We start from the raw sequence: 18335 nt of genomic DNA, 5'->3' as shown, positions 1-18335 counted from the left end.
AGCTCAGGGACTGAAGCAGCTGCCATGAGAAAAGATATTTAGAGATTTGCAGAAGATTTTACTCCATATTGTGCAATGTAGCCCTGTCCTGTGCTTCCCTTAAAAAGCATGCATAAAATTTATACTATTATATTTTATTTATTTGGAATTTGGTTTTGTGTTTGGAGGATGTGGTCCACTGGCCTATAAGTAGTCAAAGGGACTCTGCTTTTATCCATGATGGAGCACTGGGGAACAGAATTAACTTGTCACCTTAAACTAATTAAAAACTGGACAAAAAGAAATGAAACCATAATATTCAGAAACTGCAATTTTGCACTAACTGCAAAACAGGTAGTGTAAGGCAATAATCCCTGTGAGAAGGAAAACAAAGCAGAAAAGTCCTATGATGACTGCAGTTTATTGCCTGGTGATTCCTGTCCATGGAATAAGGAAGAGGAACCCAAACAGAGCCTACTGGTCTTCCTGAGTGTAGAGACAAAATTTAGAGTTTGGGGAGGCCATAGCTGCTAGAATTCACAGGACACAGTAGTAGAGAGAAGACAGCAGCACAGACTGAGAGACAGCAAGCTCCATAGATGTGCAGAGGGCTTCATGTAGAGGAAAGGTTTTCACTATCCACATGAAAAGTTACAAAATTCTCTCCAGTATTAAGACATAAGCAAGGCAATTTCTCCTTCTTGTTGACAAGTAGTCAGAAGTTTCACATACTAATTCTAATAGCTTTGATGCCCCTGAGTACCTACCCATCAGCAGCATTAGTGTATGTGAGATAATCTGTAATTCATAGTAACAAAATCTACAAATGATCTCTTAAATTTATCACTGCTCCACCTTAAAGGCTGCCACCCCTGCAACATTTCAGTAGCATGTTCTCATCACAACTACAGTTCCTCAATTCCAAGTAATAACATGGCCCTCCTCAAAAATGAGTCTGGGGCCAGCCAAGTGGCTCAGTTGATTAAGAGTTAGCTTAAGTTAAGGGAGGGCAGTAGATGGGGGGAGGGGGATTGTTACTTTGTGAGGGTGAAAAGGATAACCATTGCATTGTTCTGTACACCTGAAACTAACAATAAAAAAAATTTAAAAAAAAAAGTTAGCTTAAGAGCGGGAGTGCTGAGCAACAGGGCTGCCAGTTCATTTCCCACATGGTCCAGTGATGCTGCGCCCAAGCTGAGCTGCCACAGCTTCCAACAGGTGGCAGGATGGCTCAGCTGGTGAGAGCACGTGTTCCTAACAAGACTGCCTGTTCGATGGTGACTATGCCAGTCTTCAACTAAGACTGAACTCAGCACCTTGAGCTGACCTACCGCTGGATGGCTCAGTGGATAGAGCTTGCGCTCTTAACAACAAGGCTGCTGGTTCGACTCACACATGGGATGGTGGCTACGCCCACCCGCAACTAAGACTGTAACACAGCACCTTGAGCTTAGAGGCCACAAGCTGCTGATGGGCAGCCACATGGCAACTGGCACCCTCCACAACTAAGATTGAAGAACAACAACTTGGCTGGTCCCCCTCCCCAATTAAAAAAAAAATTAGTCTGTTTTTGGTAACTTGTAGCCTTAACTAGGAATTCCAAGACTTGCTTAATAGCCAGCTCATTGACTCCAAACTTCAGGGAATCAATATTGTAACTTAATGATTATTACTTTAAATTATAGAAAATTATAGAAACTAATGCATTCAACAGAGGTTATTAACACAATGATGCTTAAATGAGTGGAAACTTACGTGGCTCAGGTGCAACAACATCTATAAATTCTTCAGTTCTGTGGGCTTTTATGAATTCTGAAATAACAGTAAATTTGTCGTAAGTTTCAAATATCAATTATACGTATTAATTGAATTTAACTTTCATAAATTTTATATTTATTTTAATAACTCATTCAAGAGAAAGAAAATGCTAAGGAAAATACAGCTGCCAACACTATACATCCTCCCAATCAGGCAACAAGTGGTAATATCTGAAAGAATGTGTCTAACTGAGTGATGTGAACTCATTATTTTTTCAACCAAAGTTGTTTTTCCTCTTACATACTCTTGGTTAATGTTACCATCATCTAATCCCCCTTCCTTTCATACCCAATCATCAAGTTTTGCCAGTTTTACCTATTTCTCAAATCTGCCCCTTCCTTTTTAACTTATGCGCTAATATAGGCACTTATTACACATCTAAGATATAGCAATAACTTCCTTTCTCTACTCCCAGTCCCCAAATCTAGCTTCTAAAGTCTGGCCAGAATAATCTCTCTAAAATTAAATCCAACAATGTCACTTCCCTACAAAAAGAATCTTCAATGATTCCCTATTATGTACAATTAATTAATTAAAAGTTCCTTAGCACAGCATCCAATCCCTCTGACTAGGCTCTCTCCAATCTTACCCCTACTTATTGCTTTACACTCTAATACCATTCTAGTTAGAATTCCCAATTCATGCTGTTTGTTCATACTATATCTTCTTAAAATACCAAATATCTCCCTTCCTCACTTAACTAAGTCCTATTCATGTTTTAAGGCTGCATAAAATCTTCCTAACTCTCTCAAGTTGAACAGATTGGCTCCTTTCTGTAGGCTCTTTTCAAATTACACAAACATTTATCATGCATTACACTATAATAAAATGATACATCATGTGCTTGTGCCCTTAGTAAGTTGCCGGTCTTATGGGGATAACAACCAAATTATATTCATTTTGTACACTCCCAGAATCTGGAATATAATAAGAACCTTTACTGAAAATATCAAATTCACTATTGAATATCTTTTTAAATTTACTAATGTTTAATTTTATGGCTATAAACTTTTAAACTATTAGTCCCAAAATGTTAACGTATTTAGGAAACCTTATAAAAGTTAAACAGATATAAAATATCACCTTCAATTTTCTGCTGTACATTTTTACAACCTTCCATTGCTTCTGGTAGCTCTCTACTCTCCCTGCTAAAATGTCAAAAAATAAAACATATTTATTGTCAAAGAATAAGATTCTTAAATAAGAACTACAATGTAACATATTTTTAACTTTTATTCACAAATAATAAAGTAAATTGTTATCAAGCAAATAAGTATAAAAGTCAAACATGTAACTCTATGTATTCCATGACTATAATTAGATATACCAACAACATTAACAACAAAAATAGCAAAAGTAAATTGGATAGAAGCATGAGATTTCTTTTTACTAATGTATTGTATTATTAATGGTATGATCATTAAGAGCACAAGTTCTAGATTCAAACTACTTGGCTCAAAACCTGTTTTACCCACTTACTAATTATTTGACCTTGGGTCTTAAGTTACTTAACCTCTCTGAGCTTCAGTTTCTTCATCTTTTAAAACTGGGGTATTAGAGTACCTATATCATAAAGCTCTTACAAGCATCTAAGAATATGTGTAATGCTACTAGGAAAATACCCAGCATACATCAGACACTTGAATTTCAAGTATTATTAATATATGATTAGAAACTAATTTCATTCCTCACAATAGATAGCTCAAGGGAATATATCTGAGCCTCTGAGCAAAGCATCTATTATGCAACCCCCACTACAGCCAACTCAAATGCCACTCCATTCCTTTAAATCTAGTCACTGACAGATGGTGATATCAATAAAGTAATTGCATAATAAATAGTAGCCCCTCCCAATTATTAATACTTTATATTTTAACACTATAAAATAATTAGTTTAAGTTCAATGCAAATAAAAGGTTGTTAATCAATGTAAATTTTTATTTAGATAAGTTACTATACTAGATATGATTGAAGGTAACAAAATAATAGAGGAACAAACAAAAAGACATTCTATGTTCATGGACTGGAATAATTAACATTGTTAAAATCTCCATACTACCCCAAATGATCTACAGATTCAATGAAGTCCCTATCAAAATTCCAATGGGACTTTTCAGATAAATAGAAAAACAATCCTAAAATTCACATGGAACCAGAAAAGAGACTGACTGGCCAATGAAATCTTGAGAAAAAAGAACAAAGCTGGAGGAATCATAGTTTCTGATTTCACAGTATGGTACTGGCATAAAAACAGACACATCAACCAGTGGAAAAGAACAGAGAGTCCAGAAACAAACTCATGCATGTGGTCAACTAATCTTTGACAATGATGCCAAGAATACACAATGAGGAAAAGATAGCCTCTTCAATAAATAAAGAGTGCAGGGAAAACAGGATATCTACATGTAAAAGAATGAAATGGTACCATTATCTTACATGGTACACAAAAATGAACTCAAAATGGGTTAAACACTTAAGTGTAAGACCTGAACCCATAAAACTCCTAAAAGAAAACATGAAGAAAAACTCCTTGACATTGGTCTTAGCAATGAAATTTTGGATATTACACCAAAAGCACAGCCAACAAAAGCAAAAATGAATGAACGGGATTGCATCAAATGTAAAGCTCCTGTACAGTGAAAGAAATATCAACAAAATGAAAAGGCAACCTACAGAATGGAAGGAAATATCTGCAAACCATGTATCTGATTAGGGATTAATATCCAAAATTTACAAAGAACTTCTATAAATCAACAGCAAAAAGTAAATAACCCAATCAAAAATGGGCAAAGAAATAGACAAATGAACAGACATTTTTTTCTAAAAAGGACATACAAATGGCCAACAGGTACATGAAAAGGTGCTCAATATCATAACCATCAGAGAAACACAAATCAAAACCACAATGAGATAGCATCTCACACTTGTTAGAATGGCTATTATCACAAAAGACAAGAGATAAGCATTGGCAGAGAATTGGAGAAGGGAAACACTTGTACGCTGCTGTTGGCAATGTAAATTAACACAACCTTTATGGATAACTGTATGAAGAGTCCTCAAAAAAATAAAAATATAAGTACCATATGACCAGCAATCCCACTTCTCAGTCTATATCCAAAGAAAATAAAATCTATATCTTTAAAAAGATATCTGCACTCCCATGTATATGGCAATATTATTCACAACTGCCAAGATATGGAAACAACCTAACTTTCAGTCAATGGATGAATGGATAAAGGAATCGTGGTAAATATTAATATATACAATGGAATATTATTCAGCCATAAACAAATAAGAAGTGTTGTCATTTGTGACACCACTGATGAACCTTGAGGACATTATGCTAAGTCAAAGAGAAAGACAAATACTGTTCAACCTCAGTTATATGTGGAACCTAAAAAAGTTAAACTCTTATTACCAGGGAGTAGAATGGTGGTTTCTAGCGCTGAGGAGTTGGGGTAATGGGTCAAAGGGTACAAACTTTCAGTTATAAGTAGAATAAGTTCTAGAGATCTGATGTACATCATGGTATTTACAGTTAATAATACTATTGTATACTTGACATTTGCTAAGAGTGAATCTGAATTAGTCTCAACACACACCCAAAACTATGTGATCTGAAGCTGATGTTGAATAATATTGTATGTCAACTATAATTATATATACATATAGTCATGGGACATGGAGGAGAGAGTGGGAATGGAGTCAACGGAATTGTAATAGATAAGCACGATATCAGGGGTGGGAGGGCAGTAGATGGGGGAAGGGGGGTTGTTACTTTGTGAGGGTGAAAAGGATAACCATTGCATTGTTCTGTACACCTGAAACTAACAATAAAAAAATTAGAAAAAAACAAAACTATATGAGGTAGTAAAAAATCACTGAAGATATTCTATGATGATGATTTATTCATCTACTTAATTTCAAGACAGTTAAACCTCAAATATCAAAAATGGACATCAACAGGGCTGGCCAAGTGGCACGTTGGTTAAGAGCTGGCTTGGGATGCCAGCTCTGAGCAGCAGGGCCCCGGTTCGGATCCCACATGAGCACCAGTGACACTGCCCTCTGCAGCTAAGATGGTGAACAACAGCTCAACCTGGAGCTGGGCTGCCTTGAGTTGCCGGTGACAGCGTAAGCTGCAGCCCCTGCTGCAGTGGGCTGCCGTGTGTGGCCGGCAGCCAGCGTGAGAGGCCGGCAGCAGGTGGGAGCTGCCAAGAGCCGCTGTGAGCGGCTGTCCAGAGCCCGGCGACCGATCTGCCACACCTGGAAAGAGCGCAATGATAATACCAACATGGGCCAGTGAAGCAAAATCCTCCACAACTAGACTGAAGAACAAAAGGACAGCAACTTGTCTGTTCCCCTCCCCAAATTCCCCAATAAAATCTTTAAAAAAAAAAAAGGACATCAACAGATAATGGGTAACCATTCATTTGAAAATTCCTCCCTCCCACAAAACAAAAAGGCTTTTCGTAACTAAAAAGTAGGAATTTATTCTTTAGAACACAACCCTATGCAATTTTAAATAATGATATTCATGAACAACGAAATATTTAATCATACCTTAAAAAGTGTCCTATTGATTATGAGCGCTACCTAATCATACTGAGAGAAGATTTTATAAGCCAGATATTTCAAAGCCAGCAATGTCCAATAAAAATTTCTAGCAATTGCTACAGGTGGCTACAAAGCACGTGAAATGTGGCTAGTGTGACTAAGAAATTGTTTTTTTTAATTAAGTGAATTTTAATTTTAATAGCCATGTATACTGTACTGGACAGTGCCATTTCAAGCTCTTTAAATTTCAAATAAGAACAAATTGATTAGACCTTCTGATTTGATTTACAAGCTCTGTGTAGTATAATATCTGAACCATTATCTTACATTCATTACTAATTATTGGGTCTTCAGAAAAGTCATGACGTATTTTGTCTATGTTATTCAAATGTCATTTATTTATATAAAGAACAAAGATCAATCAATGATATATTGCCCATTTTGTTTGATAACCTCTTGCCATCTTTCAGTGAGTTTCAAAATTCCTCATTAATAGAAGGACCTGTCTTTATTTGCGAAAATCTGAACAAGGTGCTGATTTATAGCCTCACCTGAATTGAACGTTATACCACACAAGGAGTTTTGAGGAGAGCAAAACAAGTGGAAGTCTGATGGTGCAAGGTCAGGCAAGTGTGGTGGGTGTGGCAACACATCCCATCCAAGCTCCAATAATTTTTGACGGGTGATCAAACTTGTGTGTGGTCTCGCATTGTTGTGATCGAACACAATTCCTTTACAATTAACAAGCTCTGGATGTTTCTGGATGATGGATTTATTCAAACTGTCCAATTGCCAACAGTACACATTCAAATTGATTGTTTAGTTCCTTGGTGGGAGCTTGAAAAGCATGACACCTTTAAAATCCCACCACACTGATAGCAGAATCTTCCTCTGATGAATGTCTGCTTTTGATGTCGTTTGAGGCGATACATCACATCGGGACCAAGACTGTTTGCGCACTACATTGTTGTAAACAATCCACTTCTCGTCACCAGTTATCATTCGCTTCAAAAAAGGATTGTTTTCCTCATTTAATGAGCATATTTATATGCACTGTCAAATGAACTTCTTTGAGTTCATGCGGAACCCACATATCGAGCTTACGTAGCCCAGCTTCTTCAGGTGGTCGTGAATGCCTGAATGATGGATGTTCAATGTTTCTGCAATCTCTTGTGTCATATAATGTGGGTTTGACTCAATCAATGCCTTTATTTTGTCATCGTCAACCTTGGTGGGCCTCCCTGGCCGAGGGGCCTCATTGAGATCAAAATCACCAGCACAGAATTTCATGAACCATCGTTGGCACTGATGTTCTTGTAGAACATTGTCACCATAAACTTTATGCAGCTTTTCACAAGCTTGATGCACATTCTTCCCTTTTTGGAAGTAAAACAGTAAAATATGGCAAAAATAAACAGTTTGGTCGTCCAGATCTTCAACTTGTTGTAAAATCTCCAAAACTCAACCAAATCGCTCAATTTAAAAAAAAAATAAAGCTAGAACTGTCAACTGTCAAATGGCATAGCAATAACATAGATGCAAATGACTCTAGTACTTCCAAAAATGAACTAGTGCCACCTGTTGCAAACATGCATCATGACTTTTCTGAAGACCCAATATATACCCACTCATATTGTTTTTAATTCTATTAACTCATATTTTACTTACCTGGAACTAGACATCAGAGCTTTCCAGGAGAATACAGATCCTTCTCTAAGACGATTTTTCAGTTCTTCAAGTTTTTGCGCATGCTTTCCTACTTGTGCAATGCTTAAAGTGACTGTTTTATCAGGTGCTGGAAACTCTACTTCTGAAAAATATTGATCTTTACTTATCTAAAATAATAAAATTAGCCAGTTACTTAGGAAATACCCATTTTGTTCCCTTACCTCAAAGCAAACTCACTGTTTCATTTATCTTATCTAAATAATTTTATATTATTTTTATCTATAGCTATAACCAAGTACTAACATTTTTACAAATACATTGAAATGAGCAATTACTTGACAACAGAATTATAGCTAAGTGTTGACTTTTACACGTCAAAACTCAAATCCAATCTTCTGTTTATTTTAATATATAACAATTTTAAGCAAGTGTAATAACAATTGTAGCACAACTAGTTAAAGGAAATTCAAAATGCTTACAAGAGAATTTAAAGTAACTGTTTCCCCAAAATTCCTTCTAAGAATACTCTTATTGTGATAAATTATGGAAAGACAGTAATATGTTCTCAAAGACTAATATATTCTATTACTAACCCCCAGAAATTAATATATAAAGGTCTATGGAGCTGGCATTCCTCAATCTGTATGGGGAAGACTGAAACCCATTTGGGTACCTCAAGCCTTTGGAATAGACCACGCTACAGAGTAATGAGCTGCCAGGAAGAATCAATAAGATCCACTGAATAAGATGACAGGCAATAATTGGCATTCTAGGCAATAAGTCTACTTAAACAAAGTTCAGCAAGAATGAGTGCTTAAAAAACCATAATGAAAGAAACCTAGAAACAACGAATATGTGGCGACATAAGCAAGCACAATAACAATTGAGGCAAGAAAGTTTCGACAGGAGAATAATAGAAATCTATCCATATAGACACCTTCAATCCTTATGATAGAAAGGACAGCTGAGAAAAAAAAGTAGTAGTCAAGGCATAGTTCTAGGACCTAGCAAAGAGAAATTCTGGCATTGAGAATTTAGAACAAAGTTTTCATTTTAGTAATGGGTATTTGGACTGGGATTAGGATATAACGGCACAAGTGAATACTGACAATGTACTGTAAGCCTGAGACTGGGGGGTACAGAACAGGGAATGCATGGAAATTCTATGGACAAAGCCAAGATCCCAAAGAAGAGGATGCCAAACATAAATTGAGTCTAAAAACAGTGGTGTAGCCATCAGCTACAGTTATCGATTTATTGCCTCTCATCTGTAGTCCATTCTTCATTGTCCTGCTTATAATAATGGAAGGTTTCTCTCTTGACAGGTGACATGATGCTAACCTTTGTCAGTAGAGGGTCCTAAACACTAGAAGAAAAAGAAGCTTTTCTTCCTAGTTCTATTACGTGTGTGTGTGTGTGTGTGTGTGTGTGTGTGTGTGTAATCCTAGGGCAGTGCACAGTATATACCTCATAGTGTTTACCTCCAGCAAATTTCAACAGCACCACCCCCATGATGGCTTCCTAGCAAGGTCCCTGGTGTGGATCACTCCTATGGGCAGCTTCTCCCAGAACTTCTTATCAAAATCGACCAGTGCAAAACCTCTCTTTGGGAAGCTCTCCAGCATTTCACCCTTGTGGACAGCTTCCCAGCAAAAAGTACAGCACCACAGAGGATGGCTTCCCAGTGTACCACCCCCATGGGCAGCTTCCCAGTGAGTTCTAGTTCCATCAACATGGCACTCCAGCAAACCTTTTGCCATCCGATAATGACAGCTGCTGCTTCTTCACAAGATCTGGATCTTAGCACTTGGTTAAGGGGAGGGAAAAGATATGGGTATTCAGATTCGTTCCCTTCTTGAGTACTCTGCTTCAATCCTAGAGGTAGAGGGTGCTCCCTATATCGTCTATCCTTGCATTCTTTAGAGTTATCTTTACCTCGGTAGTAGGTATTCTTCTATTATAATAATTCTCTATATTAAACTTCCCCTATTCAGATTACTCTGTCATTTTTGCCTCTTGATTAGACCCTAACTGATATATTATATTGGGTTTTCGGAAAAGTCATGATGTAGTTTTTCTGTTTTTCGTTGCAAAAATGTGTCATGACTTTTCCAACAACCCAATATTGCCCAATATGGATTCAATTTGAACATAAGTCCTTTCTAGGACAAGAGATAATGTCACAGAATTAAGGAAATATGGACAAGACAGTGGGATTATCAGCTGTAAGATTTCATTAAAGAGACCTACTAGGTACAGGTTCCAGCACAACAGCTCTGAAGCATATAGACTACATGCTTATCTTACATTTTGTAGTGCCAGTCACTGTACATTCTGAAGGCTTCAACTCTGTTAATGCAACAGGACTACAGGCATTTACCTCACCAGCATGTAGTGACAATAAAACGTGTCAACAATAAACACAAGATTATCCCAAGATTCTCAAATGTTAGAGTGCATAATAATCCTCTAAGACAGCCAGTTAAAGGGGAAGATTCCTAACACACACACACACACACACACACACACACACACACACACACACGCAAAAAAAGAAAATTTTAATTCAGTAAGTCTGATTTGAAGGTCTGAAATGTGCATTTGTAACAGGTATCTTATGTGATATTTAAACATGGTGCATCAATTATACTTTAAGAAACACTCCCTGAAAGGCAGAAGATAATATAACACTTGGACAATGTACCAGGTACATCAAATTAAGAAAATATCAATTATGGGTTTAAATACTGAAAAACTTGGAATTGCAGATCAGAAGTTTAGTGGTATATACAAGATTCCTCCTGGTGAATATGAAAAATCAGAATTTATACTAGAGATAATGGTTATTGGCACCAAGATATAAGCAGTAGTAAATACAGAGTATAATAGACACATTTGGCAGCTATTTAGGAAATAAAATCAAAAGGATTCAAGAATGGATTGAATATTAGGGATAGATGGAATCGAGTTGTCAAGGTAAATTACCACATTTCTGGTTTACCCAATAGGATGGATGCTATTACCACTCAGAGAGAGAGGGAGCACTGGAAGGGGGATGAGTTTAGTGGTAAAAAATTGATTTGGACCCATTGGGTTTGAGGTACAAGTCTAGTAGGTAATTATACACATGTCTGGTCAGAGGACGGTTTTGAGCAAGAAGTGTTTATTTCTAAATTACCAGTATAAAGGTAACACTTGAGTGAAAAAAACTGGATGAGACTGCCTAGGGGGAAAGTTTGAAGAATAAAAACAAAACAAAACAAAACAAGGAAGACATAGGATGAAATCTTGAGGCAATCCAACATATTTCATGGTTATATAAAGAAGGTATCTCTAAACAGGAGATAGCCAAAGAGGTAAAACAATAGCCAGGAGAGGGTAGTTCATAAAAAAAACAAAACAAAACAAAAAAACCCAAAGAAACAGTGTTTTAAAAATAAGGAAGTTATCAATAATGTTAACTAAAGTAAAAAAGAAAAATACCTGTTGAATTTAACAACATATAAATCACAGAGAACCATACAGAATGTTTTCTTTGTTGTGGGGACAGAATACAGTCCGGATAGGCTAAGAAATGCTTCAGCAGTATATATTAATAGCAAATTGATACAAAAAAAATAGCTCTGAACTTGTAAAGTACGGTCCTCAACTAAACTGTTAAGGTTTTATAGACAATCCAAAAACAATTCCAATCTTATTTGATATCCCTAGGTGGCTCTTTCAAGGAGAGAATGCCTGTTAACCTCTACACTAGGTGCGAGTTTATCAGTTAACACTTTTTAAGAAAAATTCAACTACTTCCATCATTCCTAAACTATCTGCAAGGTTTTTTTCTCATGGTATAAGACCGTGAAAGCCTGCTCTCCGGCCAGAAGTAAAATAATAAGGAGGTGCCAGAATACAGTTACCATTTCTATCTTTACTCTTTAATGTACATCCGAAATAAATAAACCTATTTAATTTAAAGTGTCTGGGCTTCAGGGCTGGCCGAGTGGCTCAGTTAGTTAAGCACTCGCTCAAGAGTGCGAGCTCTGAACAACAGGGTCACTGGTTCAATTCCCCACCCAAGCTGAGCTGCCACTGAGCTGCCAACAGGTGACAGGATGGCTCAGCTAAAAAAAGTAAATAAACAAAAAATAAATAAAGTGTCTGGGCTTCAAGAGTGTTTAATTGAACTAAACCACAAATATAGCCAAAGAAGAACTAAAATAATTCTATGAATCACTGAAGCTACCTTGGAAATCATTCTGCTACATTAACAAGCATCCATAAAACCTTTTCCAAAATAAAATTAAGGACAGAGACCAGTAGTTTTTCAAACCGGTAGTAAAGCACCTGAAAATCAAAGATTACCAAAAAAAAGAAAATCATTGAAATAACATTAATTTTAAAGAATGCCAATATATAATTTTGTGAGTAAGCATACTATATAATATTACACAAGATTTTTTAAATATAGGGGAAGTTTTAAGTTGATACATTTTTTCTTGTCACTTGCTCTTTTATGTAAATTAGGGAAATAATAATTCAATTTCTATTGTTCAATTTTAGGAGAAAGTATGTGCCAAACTCAGAGTATGCCAGGTATGTACAGGAATGTAGTATGTAGATCACTGAGCCACTTTTATTCTACCCACTCATTCCTTCTCTATCTAAATCAAGATTATAACCATGGTTATTCAAAATTTTTAAAATTATACTTCAAATTGGTTTGCAAATGAGACAAAATATTAATTTAATTAACACTTAAGAAAAAGTTAATACTTACCTCTTCCACCTGATTGACTTGCTGCTGAAACCACTTTTTAAAAAATGAGGGACAAAAACAAAATAGTTATTGATGTTAAATTTCTGCAGTGAAATAAATGGGTATGCACGTGTGTGTGTGTCTGTGTGTGTGTGTGTGAGAGAGAGAGAGAGAGTGTGTGTGTGTGTGTGTGTGTGTGTGAGAGAGAGAGAGAGAGAGAGAGAGAGAGAGAGAGAGAGAGAATGAATTTTCACACATCAACTATTAGCACTGAACAAACATCATTTATCCTAGGGTTCAGAATAGGGCTAATGTAACACACAACTGGAACATAAAATTTTTCAATACATATAGTAGCAAGTTTGTGACTACTTTTTATTTTCTCAAAACTTAGAAACTTTTTCATTTAAGAGTCTCATTCTCTACTGACTGAGCTAGCAGGGCAGAAACTTTTTCATTTACATGTATTTCTGTATTAAATTTTAGTAGGCTTAAAGTGCAATATATTGGACATACCTGAAAAAGAGATTCCAAAATCTGGAAAATAAAGTTTTAATTAATAAGTTTTAAAATAAAATGCTTCACAATGTATATGATAAAATATTTAATTCAAGTCTCTTACAATTGTCAATCACAAAAATGAACAAATTACTAAAATGAAACTATAACTATAATCCAAAAATCAAAGTATTTTTATATTTATAGAGAGATTTTAGTACATCTTGCATAGACAACTTAGTTCCCAAAAAAAAGAATTTTACATCCTTATAGATATAGATATATAGATGATAGATAGATAGATATTAGAAGACCCCAAAATAATTCACATAAATGATTTCATGTATTTTCTTAATATAGTTAAGGGATAAAATTCAAATTCCCCTAAGAACAGTACTATTTTTTTTCCATACAGAAGATAGTACAATAATGAAAAGCATTATTTTACCCAACATTACTTTTTCAATATAACTTCGCTCTGCAAAAAGGCCTAACAATCAAGACATAAAATATTACACTACTACTTGATATTTTTAATAGAAAATGCAAACATCTGGTATGGAAGATTGTGAGAGAAACTGAATATACAAAACCAATCACAAAGTCAAAAAATTACCAATATTTACCACTTAAAAAATGTAATGTTAAAATGATTACATTTAACACACACACACACACACACACACACACACACACACAAACACACTATCACATCTGGATAAAAGTTCTGAATTACATTATTAAAGAAAAATATTACTATATGCATTCCAGCAGAAAAAAGTTACTTAACAAAATTCAAGCTAGTCTAAACTTGCTCTTCTGCAACAATAACTCTAGATCAATGGTTCAAGAAGTGTGGTTCCACGAACAATAGCATCAGCACCACCTAAACATTCAAATTTGTTAGTAATGCAAAATCTCAGACCCCACTCCAGCCTACTGAATCAAAAACTGTGGGAGTAGGGTCAGCGATATATGTTTTAACTAGCCTGCCAGTTGATTTCTCTGCATGCTAAAATTTGAGAATCAAGCATATCAAAATAGGCATCACTTGCATATTAAAAGAAATGAATTTTCAAATTGGCAGGTAAAGCAATGAACATCATGCTATATACAATACACACATCTTAATGCAGTGATTCAAAAAGGTTAAAAATAAAATTATGGAAAAATATTTACCGTAAAAATAGAAACAATAAGTAGAAGTTGCAACCCTAAAACCAAAATAAATATTAAGCCAAAACACCACTAAACTAGATAAAGAAGTATGTTTCATAATGTTAAAACCTACATTCCACAATGAAGATGTAATATTTAAGAATATCTATGTAACGAGTAACATAATAATCACTAATATAAAACAGTTTGACAAATCAAGTGAACAAAAAATAAATGATATCAATAAAATCAAATAATTTAATAAAGTAGAACCTTTGGTTATATATGAAATACATCCTGACTAACACTGACTACACTCAGACAATAGAAAATATACCTTCTTTTCAAGTGCATGTGGAAAAAATAGATTATATATAAGACATAAAGAAAACCAGTAGGTTATAAAAGTGAAAATATTACAAACAACACTCTTTGATCACAATGCTAAATTGGACTATAAAAGCAAAATTCAAAAAGGACCTATCATTAGGATATTACTAAATAGTTGTTGAGTGAACAGAGAACTAAAAAAAATTACAGAATTTCTGAAAAGTAATGATAATGAAAACAATACATCATAATGTATAGGAGACATTTATAGCACTGATGAGTGGAAAACTCACAGTCCTACAATATCAAACAAATACAAATAAATTCTAACTCAAAACACTAGGAAAAAAAGTAAATCAAGTTATTTATATAACTCATACAACTCAACAACAATAAAACAAACAATCCAATTAAAAAATGGGCAGAGGACTTGAATAGACATTTCTCCAAAGAGGACATACAGATGGCCCATAAATATATATGAAAAGATGCTCAACATCACTAATCATCAGAGAAATGTAAATAAAAATCACAATGAGATAGCACCTCACACGTATTAGAATGGCTATCATCAACAAGACAAATGATAAGTGTTAGAGAGGCTGTGGGAAAAAACAAACGGTCATACACTCTTGTTGGAAATGCAGATTGGTGCAGCCGCTATGGAAGGCAGTGTGGAGGTTCCTCAAAAAATTAAGAATAGAATTACCATATGACCCAGCAATCCCTTTCCTGGGTATATACCCCCAAAAATGTGAAAGCATTTATCTGTAAAGATATATGTGCTCCGATGTTCACTGCAGCTTTATTTACGGTGGCCAAGACATGGAAACTAAAATACCCTTTGATAGATGACTAGATAAAGATGTGGTATATATACACAATTGAGTACTACTCAGTCATAGATGCCACAACATGGATGGATCTTGAGATTATTATGCTAAGCAAAATAAGTCACACAGAAAAAGTTGAGAACCATATGATTTCACTGATATGTGGTATATAAAATGAAAGCAACAAAGCAACAAGACAAACAAATAAAAAAAACAAAAACTCATAGACACAGACAATAGTTTAGAGGTTACCAGAGGGTAAGAGGGGAGGGTAAATGGGGTCAAATATATGGCGATGGAAGGAGAATTGACTCTGGGTGGTAAACACACAATGTGATATACAGATGATGTATTACAGAATTGTGCACTTGAAACCTATGTAATTTTACTAACAATTGTCTCCCTAAAAATTTTGATTTTAAAAAAAAGTAAACCAAAAGATAATATAATAAAAGAAATACTAAAGAAAAAAGGCAGAAATTAATAAGGAAAAAATTAAATGATATTAATAAAACAAAGTTATGGTTCCTTGAAAAAAAATCTAAACAAAAAATTACCAGCTAGTTAATCAAGAAATTAATAAAAGCACAAATACATTAAAATAATAAATGGAAAAGAAAAATGTAACTATTGGTAGAAGAAAAAAAAATTTTAATAAGACACTACTTTGATACCACTATGCAAATAAGTTTCAAAACCTCAATAAAATGAGTAACTTCAAAGAAAGTAATTTACTAAAATTGACCTTAACAGAAAGAGAAAGCTTAAACTGACAAGTTTCCATAAAATAAGTACAGAAAATTATGCATAAACTATTCTATCAAAAAACCACCAAGTCCAGATGGTTTCATGGAAAAATCAAGCAAATCTTTAGAGCCTAGTCAAAATGCTGTACTAATAGTTTCAGAGTCTAGAAATTGAAGGAACACTTCTAAATTTCTTTCATGGGAAATAGAAAAAATTGATACTTAATACTGATAATGATAGCACAAAAAATATCATAACCCAATATTACTTATGAATATCAATATGAAAATCATAAATGAAATATTAACAAACTCCAACACATTAAGAAAATAATATAGAATGACCAAAAGGAGTTGGTAACAAGAAATGGAAGGGTGACTGAATATTAGAAATACAATTAGTATAATTCATCATAGTATTAAGTCCAAAGAAAAAAACAATATGATTATCTCCATAAATGTTGGAAAAGTCTGACAGAATTTAACACCAACAGAACAATAAGAACATGAGAAAATAAGAATAGGTAAATTTTTTAACATGATAATATCTCTGAATGTGGATAATATGGATAGATAGATAATATACAGATACATAGATGACCAAAATCCATAGGATTTTACTTAATGGAGAATCACGATAGGTATTTTTACTAGGCAGAAACAAGACAAAAATGTCTATTTCCACTATTATTTTTTCTAGCTTTATTGAGATAAATTGACAGAACATTGTGTAAGTTTAAGGTGTACAACATATTGATTTGATATTTACATATTGCAAAATGATTACCACCATCGCATTAGCTAACAACTCCACCATGTCCCATAACTACCATTTCTTTTTGTGGTGAGAACATTTAAGGTCTACTCTCCTAGCAACTTCAAATACACAATACAGTTTATTAACTACAGTCATCTCTCATCCCTCCATATACACAGGGGATTGGTTCCAAGACCCTCTCAGATATGAAAATCTGCGGATGCTCAAGTCCCTAATATAAAATGTCATTGAATTTGCATAGTACAGCAGGGTATGCCTATATGTCACTTTATTCACGTGGATTCAGCAGAGTGCTCGGCACATGGCAAATTCAAGTTTTGCCTTTTGGATAGGAAACCAAACCAGCCACAATATTCCCTTAAGCTAAAGTCTAATCCAGAGACAGGCTCTAACTCTCTTCAACTCTATGAAGGTTGGGAGAGGTGAGAGAATCGAAGAAGAAAAATCTGAAGCTAGCAGAGCTTGGTTCGTGAGGATTAAGGAAAAAAGCCATCTCCACAACATAAAAGTGCAAGGTGAAGCAGCAAGTGCTGATGTAGAAGCTGCATGAACTAATCCAGATCTAGCTAAAATAATGGAAGACTACACAAAACAACAGATTTTCAGTGTAGATGCAACAGCCTTATATTGCCAGAAGATGCCTTCTAGGATTTTCTTAGCTAGAGAGAAGTCATTGCCTGGCTTCAAAATTTCAAAGGATAGACTGACTCTCTTGTTAGGAGCTAATGTAGCTGGTGACTTTAAGTTGAAGCCAATGCTTTTTTACCATTTAGAAAATCCCCTTAAGAATTATGCTAAATCTGTGCTGCTGTACTGTATAAATGGAACAACGAAGTCTGGATGACAGCATGTCTGTTTACAATATGGTTTACTGAATATTTTAAGTCCATTGTTGAGACTTACTGCTCAGGAAAAAAAGGATTGCTTTAAAAATATTACTGCTCATTGACAATGCATCTGATGGAAATTTATGATTTTAATGTTTTTGCATGCCTGCTAATGTAACATCCATCTGTAGTCCATGGATTAAGGAGCAATTTTGACTTTCATATCTTATTATTTATGAAATACATTTTGTAAAGCTATAGCTGCTCTAGGTAACGATTCCTCCGAAGGATCTGGGCAAATCAAGTTGAAAACTTTCTGAAAAGGATTAACTATTCTACCATTTAGAGCATTGATGATTCATGGGAGCTGGTCAAAATATCAACATTAACAGGAAT

The 18335-nt window shown here is 34.8% G+C and overlaps 1 protein-coding gene across 1 annotated transcript in view; it reads right to left on the bottom strand.

Moving 5' to 3' along the window:
- LOC109392910 (coiled-coil domain-containing protein 7) overlaps positions 1 to 18335 on the bottom strand; it is a 98630-nt gene that overhangs the window by 62349 nt on the left and 17946 nt on the right. The window contains exons 4-8 of the mRNA XM_019661620.1: positions 13286 to 13306; positions 12791 to 12823; positions 8023 to 8189; positions 2881 to 2945; positions 1735 to 1791 (exon numbers count right to left, since the gene is read on the bottom strand). Coding sequence (XP_019517165.1) covers positions 1735 to 1791; positions 2881 to 2945; positions 8023 to 8189; positions 12791 to 12823; positions 13286 to 13306 — 343 coding nt within the window. The remainder of the gene's footprint in view (positions 1 to 1734; positions 1792 to 2880; positions 2946 to 8022; positions 8190 to 12790; positions 12824 to 13285; positions 13307 to 18335) is intronic.

The sequence above is a fragment of the Hipposideros armiger genome, unplaced genomic scaffold (assembly GCF_001890085.2).
Source record: "Hipposideros armiger isolate ML-2016 unplaced genomic scaffold, ASM189008v1 scaffold_356, whole genome shotgun sequence".
Lineage (NCBI taxonomy): Eukaryota > Metazoa > Chordata > Mammalia > Chiroptera > Hipposideridae > Hipposideros > Hipposideros armiger.
This window is presented reverse-complemented; position numbering and strand designations above follow the sequence as displayed.